Genomic DNA, 14343 nt, shown 5'->3' on the forward strand with positions numbered 1-14343 from the left:
GAGCAAACATCATGCTTGCTACGTAAAAGCCGTGCTGGGGTTTTCCTAGCATCCAGGGCTACCCTTGAAGGACCCCGGGCCAGGACAAACCATTTTCCAGCCACACCACTGACACTGCCATCTGAGTGAATAAACTCGAAAGGACATCCAGGAAAGCCTTTCCAGGAAAAAGAATTACCAAAAGCGGGAGTTGGCCAGGTGAGGCAGCAGGCTCGGTAACCGCGGAGCACGCTGGCTACGGGCTGACAGGACGTGGGGACGTCTTGTCTCATGTCCGCCTGGGGGAGCCACCAGCTTTTCCCTTTGACCCTGCTGCCCCCAGGTTGGCCAAGGGGAGACAGCAGCTCTGAACGGTTCTACTCCGGGAGGTCACAGGCTCTGCCTCTCTCTCACCTGATAAACATACCGACGGCGTAGGCCACGAGGAAGGCGTTGTCCACTGCCCCCAGGAGCTCCTTGTAGTTGCTCTGATCTGAAAGCCGACGGGAGAGACAGAAAGCTGGCCGGCTGCATGGACGCCCCTGCAAGAAGCCCTTTCCGGCCCCGGACGACCCTCTCCTGGGTAGGGGGAGTGGGGTGTGGGGAAGGACAGCTTGCCCCGCTCTTACCAAATGGGGCCCAGTTGCACCATGTGGTGTCGTTGAGGCTGTGGGTGTCGTTGATGGGCTGGATCATCCCTGAGCAGTTGCGGTGCAGACGGCTCTGGAGAAGCCATGGGCGCACAGGTCAGGGGGCATCCTGTGGCCCCGAAAGGAGCAAGCAGCCTCCAACACACCAGCCCCACTGCCCCCCTCGACTGGACCCCACGGTCCCTCCTCCGGCAAGAACTGGCTCCAGGGGCAAGTGGCCACAGCAGAGCCTCGGTGAAGGGCAAGGGGGTTCTACGAGCAGGGTAGACACAGGGCCCAGGGTGTCTGCTCTCTGGCTCCACCCGCAGCCCCCGACACCACCGTCTTGGTGATTAAACCCAGGAAACTCTCCTGGGAAAAAAGAACTGCTAAAAGTGGGACTCTGCCGGGGGGAAGGAGCAGTCTCAGTGACCAAGGTAAGGGAACAAGGATGGTTATACGCCAAGTTCCAGACCGTTCTACGGAAGTGTATTTCTGCTGGGGCCCAGCATCTCCTGCTTTCTTCCTCACCCCCAGGCCAGCCTCACCTTGACGACACTGATGGGCTTCCTGGACATGTGATAACAGGTGTAGATTAAGAAGGTAATCAGCAGAATGAAGCCTCGGTACCTGCAGGGAAAGGTGGGCAGCCGGGTTAGCAGGGAGCTCGGACCCGCAGCCTCTACTGTGCCCAGGAAGCGTCCCACCCGTGCCCACTCTAGCGGCCTCGGAGCCCCAGCACCGCCAACTCTTCTACATCAGGCTCCCCTCCAGACACAAGTTCCTTGGGGCAGAGGCCAAGGGGAGGGTAGGAACAGATGCCGGAGGCCAGAGTGCTCGGGGGGCCCTACATCCCTGCTCCCGCTCCCGAGGCCTCCCGACAGAGCCAGCCCAGCATCAGCGCCCTAGACGACACCAAAGTACCCCCTACTGCTCTTACCACGGCCCATCACCTCTACTTCTCTCTGGCCTCACTAAGGTCGGGGTGCCTCTGTGTGTGTGAGAGATGGGGGCAGGGAGATAGAATTGTATTTAAAATACTGGACATGGTGGAAACCGGTAGGAGGTTGATGTGGGAGAAGGGTCTATCTTTAAAGTGAGGTTGGGACTTCCCTGGTGGCGCAGTGGTTAAGAATCCGCCTGCCAATGCAGGGGACATGGGTTCGAGACCTGGTCCGGGAAGATCCCGCATGCCGCGGAGCAACTAAGCCCGTGTGCCACAACTACTGAGCCCGCGAGCCGCAACTACTGAAGCCTGCATGCCTAGAGCCCGTGCTCCGCAACAAGAGAAGCCACCACAATGAGAAGCCCGCGCGCCGCAACAAAGAGCAGCCCCCGCTCGCTGCAACTAGAGAAAGCCCGCGCGCAGCAACGAAGACCCAATGCAGCCAAAAATAAATTAATTAATTTTAAAAATAAATAAATAAAGTGAGGTCAACACTGCTCTTAAGCCTAGAACACAGCAGAAACAGCACCTGCTGCAGCCCAGTAGGGGCAGAGCCCAAAACCTAGTTGGAAATGGGGCAACAGAGGGAAAGCTGGTGACGGAGCCCAGGTCCTCTGCCTCGTCCACCCCACGGGACAGAGGGGTCATCCCTTCCACCTGTGGCTCACGCATCACATGGGCCCTCTCGCACCAGTGCTTCTCGTCCCATGCGCTGGTCTGGGGCGGAAAGAGCACTTCAGCCGGGCACCACCGAAGTTTCCACTGCATGCCCCGCTCTTCCCCTTCTGCTGAGGGTCTGAGGAAGGGCCTCCACGTCCTCCTGAGTCACAGCATCAGCTGAGTCGAGTCAGCACTGATTCGGGAGCCAGGAAGTACATGGAGAATAGACCTCAGCAAGGACTCTAGCCCAGGAGAAAGACCAGAGCCTTGGTTTCTTAAAGAGCCCACGGAGAAGGTGGGGAAGAAGGGGAAGGGGGCCTGAAACCCTTTCTATCCCTGGGATCCACGAACCAAAGGACCAGGACACTGGAGGCTCAGTCTGCCCTCTGCAGACATCTGCCTCCAAACCCCAAATCACTTCCCCCCGAGCACGTCGTGAAGGCTCCTGCTTGTGAGATGAAGGGGTATTCCAGCAGAGGCTGAATTCAGGTTGGGCTACCAGGGCCCTTCACCACTGGACTCATTCTCTGTCTCATTCCCTCCACTGCCTCACAGTTTATCTTCTGAAGAGAATGAAGGTACACGTGCCCCCGCCATCACCTGGCTTAACATCGCTCAGTGGCTCTCCATTCCACTAAGAACGAAGCTCTGACTCTCTAGCCTGAATCTTACGCTCCTCTCTACTGCCCGGCCTCTCTGGCTCCCCACTGCCGAGGGTGCATGGGGGCGGGGAGTCACCAGGGGCTCTCCAGGGAATCTGGGGTTACTCCAAGGGACTGTCACAGTGGCCCTGTGACATAGACAAGCTTGGTGGCAGCAACGTTTTCCACTTGGCAAATGGCCCATGACTGCTACCTCAGGGAATTCCAGAATCTGGTGGCAAGGGTTGGGGGTGTCTCTGAGAGAACTGGAGAGGGTGCCCAGCGGGGCTTCTTCAAAGAGCACAAGATGGAAGAAAATCACAGCCCTGCAGATAACACTCACCAGCGTCCTGCCCGGGGAGCTGCTGGGTCTGGAAAAAAGCTGAAAGCTTTGAGGGATGACTCTAATTCACTGTGTAGCCAAATGAAAGTTCCTAAGCCTTTTTTGGCTCCGGTTTCCTTATGAGATGCCCATGCAGGACAGTGCCAATCACACCCAGCTCAGAGACAGGGGAACACAATGTGACTCTCACCCTGGGCCCTACGTCTCTGTTGGGCCACCCTTACGGCCCCCCGGGATCAGCTGAGTCTATCTTGGCTGCCACATGGATACAGCCATTGACCCTGGTGACAGATCAGATCTCCTCTGGGCCTGAAAGACCCCCAGGCCCCACTGAGCCCCCCGGCGCTGACTGTCCTTCCTCGATAGGCCAGGCAGGGAGGCCCAGGCTGCAACTCAGCCATGGCGAGCCCACACCGAGCCCGCTCAGGAGCTGCTCAGAGACAACGAGGGATCAAAAGGCACGGCCCCGCTGGCAGCCACCTTTCTCCTCCCTCCCTCCTCCCACGACGACACTGCTTCAGCCCCAAGTGCCAACACCTGCCCACCTCAGATCACCTGCCCTGGACTTTCTCCGGCCTGCGGTCCCCGGTGTTCTTCCTTATCTGCCTCCTGGAGTCCTGTCCCTCCCAACCTTGGGTGGCAGAAGCTATGACAGAACAGCAGGCACAGCCAGGCCCATTTCTGACATCTCGATTTTCTCTGGCAGAAACAGGACTGCCTTCCCATCCACATCCTACCATGTGCCAGGCACTGTGCTAGGGGCCCAGAGAAACTGTAAGAGAGACCTCTGCCCTCCAGGGGCTCACAGGTCAGCAGGGAGACAAACAGAATTGGTGCGACAGTGCCATAAAAGAGGGCAGCCCTGCATGACACAGAAGCAGGGCCACCGAGACCAGCTGGGATGGGAGCAGTGACAGAAAAGGATTTGGAGGTGAGGCTTCAGCCGGATCTTCACAAACAAGCAGGAGGTGGCCAGGTCCACCAGGGCTGGGGCGGGAAGCGGTGCCAGGGAGAGGGAAGTTCGTGTGCAAAAGTGCAGAGGCGTGAACAGCAATACCTGTCTGGGGAACTCTGTGTAGTCAGGAAGTCTGGAAGGTGGGACTGGGCCAAGCATGGAAGGCGAGGGAGCGGGGAAGGAGGGAGGGGACAGGTCATGGAGGGCCTTGGGTGAGTTTAGACTGTCTCTTGGGGTGATGGGGAGTCACTGAAGAGGGGTGGGAGTTTCTAGGTCAGAGAGTTCTGGACACCTCCCAGGCTAAGCCAGATGAAGACCCAGGGCTCTGCCCTGCTGATTAGTTTGGGAAGCTCCAGACAAGCTTCCTCGCAGAAGGTAGGGCCGGTTCCCTCTGCCTCATCCACCCTCAGCCACCCTCCAGGGAGACCCTCGGTGGTGCATTTCAGGGAGCTGTAAGAGAAAAGAGCAAGGACTTAGGAATCAGGCGAAACCTGATTTCATTCCTTACACCTGTTAGTCATCTGCAAAGTAGAGTTTATCACCTTTCTCACAGGGCTATTGACAGGTTGATGAGACGATGCATAGGACAGCTCTTACATGTTCCTCACACCCAGTGGGCACTTAAAAATGACCACTCCTATGATTTCAGATTTTGAGGGAGGAAAGCTGGAGGGGGCGGAGGCAGCCCGTGCTGCTCTGTTACGGGAGGTGAGCAGGGTGTGGGTTAGCACCAAACTCCTCCGAGCGGTGGTGGTTCCAGGCCCTGGATTTGCCTGTGAGGTAGGGATTTGGAGGCCAGCATGGCCACGCCTCCCCACATGCCTAGTATACAGAGGTGGGCTGGAGAACACGAAGATGCCCCAAAGCTGCCAGTGTGCATGCGGGAGCCTGCAACGGGACAGAGCAGAGGCTGGTCCGCTGGGCCCGCCCATGTTCTCCCTTGGGAGTAGACAGGGCGGCTTAGCAGAGGTCCACAGTCACGCTGCTCTGCCAGGTTCCAGCCCCGTCCAGAAGCTTGGCCTGACCTTTCTCTCAGCTCTAACTCCATCCCTCAGTAGAAAACCTGACACCCAAGATAGCAGGAGAGTCACAGGGAGGGAGGCGGTGGGGCGGAAGGACCTCAAACGTGCTGTGTGATGCTAGGACGGGCAGTGGCCTCCTCTGGGACTCCCTGCCTGGACGGCAGCACAATGGCGGCATGAGCCTGGAGGGGCACAGCTCGCTGGGCAGGGCATACCTGGGGCCTCCCCTTAGTCAAGTCCTCTTTCCATTCCACTCTGGCAGCTCTTCTGAGAAAAAGGCCAAGGTGCCATAGTTCAAAGGGGACTGGGGACATGGGTCCGGTGAAGGGCTGGGCTGACACAAAGGCTGTCAAACTCACAGTAGCTCACAGGGAAGACAGCTGACGTGCTCCTGCTGCCTGTAGAACCCGCAAGTTTCACTTCGGCTTTCACAAGCCCTTCTTTCAGAATCAAGAGGCCCCAGAAAGGGAGCAGGGGGAAAGATACACAGTCGGGCTTTGCCTAGCTTGTCCCAGGGCGGCTGTGAGGGGGAGGGATGGCAGCCCAGGTGCTGTCCAGGCTGGGCAAGCAGGCCAGAGACCCGGGAACATGCATGGCGAGGCCCACAGACTGTTCCAGGCCGGGTGCCCACCCTATGACCCTCTAAGTCTGTGTTAGCAAGAGATGGCACTTCGTAGAATCTCACCTCCCCTTACACAGCGCTGGTTACTGAGTAACCAAGTCAGATAAAGAGGTGGACCAGCTATCTCTTAACTATTAGCTGACAGTCCAATTTATTCTTTCAAATGAGCACGCTGATATCTTTATGGACCTCATTAAGACTTTGCACTAGAAGTGCTTCTGAGGTAGGGACAAAGAACGATGTCTGCCAAAGCAGCAACAGATAACAAACAAAACCCCAAAGGACCTACTACCACCCCCATCACAACAACAGAAAGCAAACAGCCCAGCAGAAGGATGCTGACCTTAGGAGACAGTGGAAAGAGGTCCCTTCTCTCCAATGTCTACCCAGTCATCCCCTGGTCCCTGCATCCCCCTCCTTGCTTTGCAACCACATTGCTGACGGTCCCTATTCCCATGGCAGGCCAACAGGGAATTAAACTCCCTCACTGACCAACCCGTACCACTTCCTGCCTCAGCCCAGCCCTTAAGCCAAGTCTGGGGCAGCGAGTAGATGTCTGGGGCTACTCAGGTTGGCCACGGGACAGACCGGGCTGGCTGTAGCTGCAGGTGCCCTTGGCACTTGCCCGGAGGAAAGTGCCACTTGGTGGGCTGTCCTTGGATGTGCCTGTCCTGGGACTCAGCAGATCTGAAAAGGAGAGAGGGCTGGGGACAGTAAGAACCAGGCCAATGGTGACAATGCCATCCCCCCGCCCCCTGCTAAGTCCTCCACTGCCACTGGGACACATCCTGGTAGGCAAAGGCCAGCCTGGAACAGACAGCCTGAGCCAGGCCTTCCGCTGACAAGATGGGACGGGGATAGGCCAGGTCTGGGAGGGCCTCTGAGAAGAGAGGAACAAAGCCCTCTTGGGGCTGAGAGCCAGCCCAAGGACTCCTCTACCTGTTGCCCTTCCTCCAGATGGAACTTGGGCATTTGCTCAGAGACATCAGGTTGACACAGGGCTCGGTCCCAAGATCCTTCCCAGAGAAGGGAGCCATTGGCTAGTAGCACAAGGAGCCCGGGACTTTCTAGAAGGAATGAGTAGATAAGATAATGATCTTTTTTAGGAGAGAGGAAAATACAGGCTTGATTGCTTTGCCTTGAGAAGGAATCTAAGCAGGGGAAGCCTGAGTGCTTAGACAGAATGAAAAGACGTGGCTTTTAGCTACAGCATGAGGTTTCGTTTAGGTACCTGGAAAAACTCTGGAAGAGTGTGAGAGCTGGTAGGGTTTGGAAGAAGTGGTCAGTGGGTGGTTGGTGGTCTCTCTTCTGAAGAGCGGCTACGCAAAGAGTGAAGGTGGGAATGCGCTGATGGTGGCGGGGCCCTCCTCCCCAGGGAGCTAAGATGAGGACTCTTCTCTCGGGATTCCCTGGAGGCCTAGCCCACGGCTCACCCTCACCTACTCCTTCTCCCCAGCGTGAAGGACCCAGGGGAGGAGGCATGAGCCAGAGGGCAAAACGAGGGCAGTGATACCGCCCACCCCGCCTCCACCCCGCACACCAGCTTGGGGACAATCAGATGGGGGCGTTGTGGGCTGCAGAGACTCCGACGCTGGTGTCTGCCCCCAGTTCTGGTGTTACTTCGGGACCGCTCAGCTCCGACCTCAGCACTCAGGTGGTACAGCTTGACTGGAAGAAGTAAGGTCTTGGCCATCCATTACAGACCATCCCCAAACCCTGGCTGCCTTCTAGACCAGTGCGTGGCCCCTGAGGCCAACCGCCCCACCCAAAGCCAGGGAGGTGTGCGTCAGTCTGCTCTGTAAGGGGGGAAAGAGGAAACAGCAGAGAGGAAGAGGAAGCAGAAGGCGGCTGGGGGAGAAGACAGCAGTCACGTGTGGGTGGGGGAGGGAGCCACGCAGGGTCACATGCTCTTTGGGGATCAGCCTGAGGAGCCCGAGGAAGGGAAGGGGGTGGGGACAGGGACGGTGGGCTCAGCCCTCCAGGTCCTCCACCAGGCTCTCTCCTTCCTTCTCGGAGCTGCCTCTCACCATCACCGCTCTTTTTAAGGAGCCCTTTCTGCTGCTCTTACCGGGCATCTCTGGGCAGTTACCAGGAAGAGAAGGAAGACAAGAGAAAGCTACTTTGCAGCATCTGGGTCCCTGGTTTGAGGCCATGGCCGAATAGGGAAAAGGACGTTAGACCAAAAGCGGCTGCGTCTTAACTTCTGGTTCTGTTACTGTGACCTTGGGTGAGCTGTCTCACCTCTCAGCCTCAGCTTGAGCTTCTTTTAAATGAGATAGTAAACTCCTGTCACACGAGGCTGCCCTAAAGACTAACTGAGATAACATTTCGCCTCTCAGCCTCACTTTGATCTTCCTTTAAATAAGATAGTAAAGTCCTGTCACATGAGATGTCCATAAGGGTTGATTAAATGAGATGCGATGGATCTGGCAGCAGGACCTCAGCAAACTCCGGCGGGCAGAGCCACGGGTCCCCGCTGCAGCCCCCAGCCCGCCACGGCCTTCTAGGGCGTGGGGGAGGGCAGCGAGCTGGGAGTTCGCAGCTCCTGCTCTCCTGCCTGCCCAGTGCCCCACCCATTCCTGCTCATCCAGTGGGAATGTCACCTGGTCCTCTTCCCACAGGCTCCTCTCCTCCGAGTCCTGAACTGCTCCCTCCCCACAGGCCCCAGGAAGCAGGCCCAGCCCCATAATCAGCAGCCATACTCATCTCTCTGGCGAGATGCCCACGTTGCCATCTGTCCCCAGACGTGCCCACGCGGACGCTGGCACAGAAGGCAGGGCACCGGCCAGGCCCAGGGCTGGGGAGGCCTCAGAGGGGCTGTGACTCCGGTGAGGAGGCCGCCTGACCCCGGGGGGTCTGACAGGAGAAGGAGGGGCAGTACCATCTTCCTGGGCAGGAACTCCTCAGAGTCTCTGCCTTCCGCTTGCACACCTCGTGCCGTGTGCCTCTCAGCCCCCTGTCCGGGGACCGCGCCTTCAGGCCCCAGGCTCCCGCCGGCTGCGGCTGCACATGACCAGTGCCGACGAGACAGGCTACGTCCTCACTGCTGCGCCTTCGCCAGCTCCACGGCTCCACTCAGAATACCTCCAGATCCACCAAGGCACATGCTACCTGTTCCCCCTAATGAAGATGAAACCCTCCCTCCACAGAAACTCACAAGCCCCGTGCAAGTACCAAGTACTAACTGCACGCCAGGCACAGGGCTAAGTGCTTTAAATATCTTCTCACTTAATTTCACCAAAACCCGGGGATGGAGGTACATTACTATTTCCATTTTAAAGACAAGGACCTGGAGCCTTAGAGATTTAGTGATCTGTCTCAAGTCCAAAGGCTATGGTTTCTTTTCCCCTCCCACACTCTAACGGGGAGGAAAGACCGTGGGCTTGGGAGCCTAACTAACCTGGATTCAAATTCACCGCAGTTACCTACTAGCTATGCGGCGCTTGACCAGGTACGTAACTTCTCTGTGCCTCATTATACCCATATAATGGGGAATTAGGTGGGGAAACAAATAAAGACCTTGCAGTGAACCACAAACACAATGCCTGGCACAGAGCAGTAGGAAACGCGAGTAGAAAAATAGTCAATAATTAATGTTTAGTCAGTGCTTAATATGAGCCTGGCACTGATGTATTTTACCTGCTGCATCTCGAGACAATCTTTAATCCTCATAGTGACCTGACGAGGTAGGTGTTACAAGCATCCTCACGGTACAGACAAGGAATCCAAAGCTCAGGGCCAGCCCACCCTCTGGTGTCCTGCTCCAGGACTGTCTGCTTTCTTCACTTCTGCTTAAAAGCCCTCCTTGGGTACAGGTGGAAGCAGCAAATTTGATAATGAGAGTACACGCCCTCTCTCCAGCTTGATCCTTAATTCCAAGAAAGTAGGACCGTGTCTTAATCATCTTTGTAGGCCTCACAGTTTAACACAATAATGTGCCTACAGTAGGAACTACATTGACGTTTGGTGTTTGTTAGGAGTCCAAACCTCCATGCATCAGGAAAGAAGTAAAAGCACACTTATCGTGTGCACGCCATCAGCCACGGGAGGTCAAGAATGTTCACAGATCACTTTTGCCTTCAAGAACCCACCTGACTTTCACCCATGAGGGAACTGAGTTAACGACACAAGGCACACAGTGGTGAGAGGATTTCAATCCGGGTCTGTCTTAAACCTGGGAGATGTGGGAGAACACAGTGGTTGGGTTCACACTTTAACAAGTGTGTAAATGACGTGTGTGTCTGTGGAGAGTTGTGCTTTCCTGAGCTCTTCTAAAATGCTGGAGTGGGACAGGCTGTTTACAATGATCCACTCTCCCTGCCCCTCATTTTCTCTGAAATATAAGTTACTTTGGTTAAAGGGTATAATTAATGTATATGAATAAGACTCTACAAGGAACAATAATGGCAGAGAGATACAACTTCAAATATATATGGTAATGAGATATATTTTTGTTTATTAAGGGAAAAAAAGAGAAGTAGAATATTTTATTTATATAAGTATCTCAGAAATTGTTTGCTGTGTGAGAAATTTCAAAAGGTTTCTCAATGCCCTCTTGGTCCACGATCTGTTTCTATACATCAGCACCCTGGTTGTGCTTTGCCTGATGATAACACTATAATGTTACCAGTCATGATTTCAGCTATGATTTTAAATGTTACCTGGGCTGCAACCTTACTTCTTTAATTTGAATCTAGCATCTTCTAGGTCAGTGGTTTTCAACCGGGGATGTACATCAGACTTTCCTATGGAGTTTTATTAAAACATAGATGTTTAGGACTTACTCCAGACTTACTAAATCTCTTAAGTCAACATTCTTGGTATCTCCTTGGTATATTATGTAAATTATGTATTGGGGTTTTTATATATCTCAAGATTTTTTCCTCTATAAAAATTATGCTCATAATTTTTATAAATCAGATATAATGTTCACTGTCTTCTTTGAAATTAGCCTTAGTGTGTTTTTAGACATTGTCTATTTTTTTTTTTTTTTTGGATTGGCTTTATTTTGTTTTACATACCTCAGGAATAATCAGACTTCCTTGTTAGCTGCATTTTTCTTGTCATGAATTCTCAACAGATCATTCATTTTTGAAAATTATCATTAATAAGTTAATCCATACCTTTTTAGGTCTCTGTCCCTTACAGATAGTTTTTGTTCTACTCTGATGCTCCCTAAAGGCTGCGCAGTCAGCTATAGGCCAAAGGTTTTATCTTTAGCAAACAAGAACTGTCTCAGAAAAGCACAGGACCAGGTACATACTCGTGGGTACGTACTCCTGATGACATCACTCAGATACCTTTAAGAATATACCAGTGGACTGAGTCAGCATTTCCAAAACTCTTCAGCAAAGACCCTAACCCAAAGACCCATTTATGAGGTTGCAAACCCAAGACTCAGCAGAACAAGAATTAATCACTTAGGACTGAAAGAACTGATAAGGAATGGCTGTCACTTACGTTTGGAATATTACTGATGTTGTTATAGTGTTCAATCTTCTGAATGTATAAGAAAGCCCTTTCTCTTTCTTCTTAAGCTGTCTGTATCCCATAACAATTTAGGAGATCCTGTTTTTGTAAACTGAAACATTTGTAAATACCTTATTCTCCCTGCCTGACCCCTCGGAATTCAGAAACTTTTTTTGAGTCTTCTTGCTTTTTATAAAATATGGTTATTTGCAAAAGTTCAATAAGAATCTTTTTTTTTTTTTTTTTTTTACCAGAACATATTAGAAAACTTGGTTTTACAACCAAGGCCTTGCCTGGAATGTCGTACTTGACAATGATGCTCATTTAATCAGATGTTGCTGCCACTTTTAAGGAATTAAGGTTGACACCCAATACAAAACCTGCCTAAGAAAACTGGCTTACTGTGTTCCCTTACACACAAATCAGGAAGGTCACTCCCTGGCAGGCCCAGGTAACTTAGGATATTTTGGGGACCTCAAGAAGAGAGGAATTTGCCTAAATTTATAGGTACAGCAGGTAAAACCTAGTGGAGACAGTCCCTTGGCTTGGCTTCCTAATCTCAGAACAGTAAATAATAGAAGGCTTTGAAAAGTCCAATCCAAGATCCCTTATGAAAACTTCCAGCAAAGTGAACTTAACAAGGCCTATATAGTAAATTATGTATATAGATTATCAGATCAAATCTAATGAGACCAACCCTATTTTGTGATCAAGAATAATCTTTCTTTGAGACTATTTTTGATCCCAGCAGGGCAGACTGTAGGGAAAAAAATGTGTGTTTCTCTGGAAAACTGTGCATTGCCCAGAGGACACCCCTCCAAGTTATCTGATTCTTGCCTTTCACTAAGCTTGAATTCCATGAAGTGGTAAGTAACTGATAAGTCATATAAAATATGTCCATGAACTGACAGAGTTTCAATAGTCTTCCCTCCCAACCAGTTTTGCCTCAATATGCCGAACTTATAAATGGGGACGTTCTTTGTATTCTCTCTTTTCAAAATTGTGGTAAAATATATGTAACATAAAATTTAACGTTTAACCATTTTAAAGTATGCAGTTCAGTGGCATCAAGTACCTTCATATTGGTGTGCCCCCATCATTACCATCCATCTCCAGAACCTGTTCATCTTCTCAAACTGCACCTCTGTACCCATTAAACAATAACCCCCCATTCTCCCCTCCCTGGATTTTTCTTTTGTGCCAATTATAATATCTTCTGGCACCCTCATTATGAGTGAAATTAAATCTTTTTAACACGTGTTCATTTTTATATCCTCACGAGAATCATGATCTTATCTTTTTCTGAAAAATATCTTTTAAGAGTCCTAAGCTCAAAAAGGACCAAATAAATAATCTAAATGAGTGAGGAAGGCTGGGAGTGTGAGGACTGTCCCCAATGAGGGCTGTCACCAACTGACCATCCTGATTTGCCCAGGACTGAGGGGGCTGGGGATGTAGGATTTTCTGTTTTAAAACGGGAACAAGGGGCTTCCCTGGTGGCGCAGTGGTTAAGAATCCCCCTGCCAATGCAGGAGACACGGGTTCGAGCCCTGGTCTGGGAGGATCCCACATGCCGCGGAGCAACTGGACCCGTGAGCCACAACTACTGAGCCTGCGCGTCTGGAGCCTGTGCTCCGCAACGGGAGAGGCCGCGATAGTGAGAGGCCCGCGCACCGCGATCAAGAGTGGCCCCCACTTGCCGCAACTAGAGAAAGCCCTCGCACAGAAACGAAGACCCAACACAGCCAAAAATAAATAAATAAATAAATAAAATTTTAAAAAAAAACGGGAACAAGCTGGTCATATTAAGAGCTTGCACCCCATCTAAAAGGGGCTCCTACTCCTAATGATATGATTGGGGAATTTAGGCCTGAGACTGCTACATCAGAGAAGCGAGGAATCTGGCTATTTACGTTGTTTTATAATTTGAAAATGATGGCAACTAACACAATATTAAACAAAACAAAACACTGTGCAGACCAAGAAAAGTGCTCCAGTGCGGCCTCCGATGAAGAATGGGCTGAAAGCCCTCCACCCCACCACACACCCCCTGATCCGCGGCCTCCTCAGGCCTCCTTGGTCAGGAGGAAAACTCCTGTGGAAGCCGCTGGGCCGCCGCTGGGGTGACCACCCTGCTGGGGGGCAGCTGCCGCTCGGATCTGAGACGTATGTCCTCCCGGGAGGGTGTCTCTCAGGGCCCGGAACCCCTCAAGGCAAACTCCCAGGACCACTGGGTTCTGGCCTTCGTGTTATCCAAGGGCCAAAAGAGACCGAAAGAACCAGTCGACAACTCCAATGGCCACTTTTTCAGCAACTCCGCCACGCCCTGACCTCGGTTCCCTCGCCTGCAAGCCCGGCTCCCGCGGGTGCTCGGCGATAAAGGAGACGCTCTGAAGGTCTCCCCGGGGACGGGTGCGGGGTGTGCGTGCCTGGAGGTGCGCACGCGAACGGGCATCGGCGGAGACTCTCCTGGGCAGCCTCCCAGGGAGGGCGCCTGCGGAGGCGGAGCGAGCTGGCGCGTGCGTGCCACCCACCTCCCCGACGACCGGCCAGAGCCTGCCGGAGCCCGCCGCCGCGCCGCACCGCCCCCCTACCCCCCCGACGCCAGCACGCTGGGACTCCCGGCCGCCCGACTCGGATCCGCCGAACCCGAGGGAGCGGGAGGCCGTCCTGGCCCGGCGCCCCCCACCCCGCAGGCCCTCTCACCAGCTGTCCCTGGAGAAGGCGCGGAGGAACCAGACGCCCGGCGCCAAGGAAGACCGCATCTTGCCCGGCGGTACCCGAAGCGAAGCCGGAGCAGAGGAGGATGCAGAGCTGGGCACGCGCCCCGAGCCGGCGGTCCCCAGAGTTTAAATGCCCCGCCGGCCGGCCCGCCCCGACCTCGCAAACCATGGCCTTTAGCCCCCGCCCCCTTGCGCCTGACCGCCCTCGGGCCCGGCCGAGCGCAAAGCGCACGCCCACCGCCCATCCTCCGGCCGGCCGCGAGCACGGACTTTTCTCGTGCTCTGCCTGGGGGCTAGGGACCCGCGGCCCTCCGAGCCTCTGGGGCCCCCCCTTCGGCCTGCGCTTGTCGGCTC

General features: G+C 53.7%; 1 protein-coding gene across 1 annotated transcript in view; it reads right to left on the minus strand.

Moving 5' to 3' along the window:
- SLC37A2 (solute carrier family 37 member 2) overlaps positions 1 to 14031 on the minus strand; it is a 22251-nt gene extending 8220 nt beyond the window's left edge. The window contains exons 1-4 of the mRNA XM_059930122.1: positions 13973 to 14031; positions 1157 to 1238; positions 609 to 702; positions 394 to 472 (exon numbers count right to left, since the gene is read on the minus strand). Of these exons, the coding sequence (XP_059786105.1) occupies positions 394 to 472; positions 609 to 702; positions 1157 to 1238; positions 13973 to 14031 (314 nt within the window). The remainder of the gene's footprint in view (positions 1 to 393; positions 473 to 608; positions 703 to 1156; positions 1239 to 13972) is intronic.
- Positions 14032 to 14343: the final 312 nt, after the last annotated feature.

Source organism: Balaenoptera ricei, chromosome 8 (assembly GCF_028023285.1).
Source record: "Balaenoptera ricei isolate mBalRic1 chromosome 8, mBalRic1.hap2, whole genome shotgun sequence".
In the NCBI taxonomy this organism is placed as follows: Eukaryota; Metazoa; Chordata; class Mammalia; order Artiodactyla; family Balaenopteridae; genus Balaenoptera; species Balaenoptera ricei.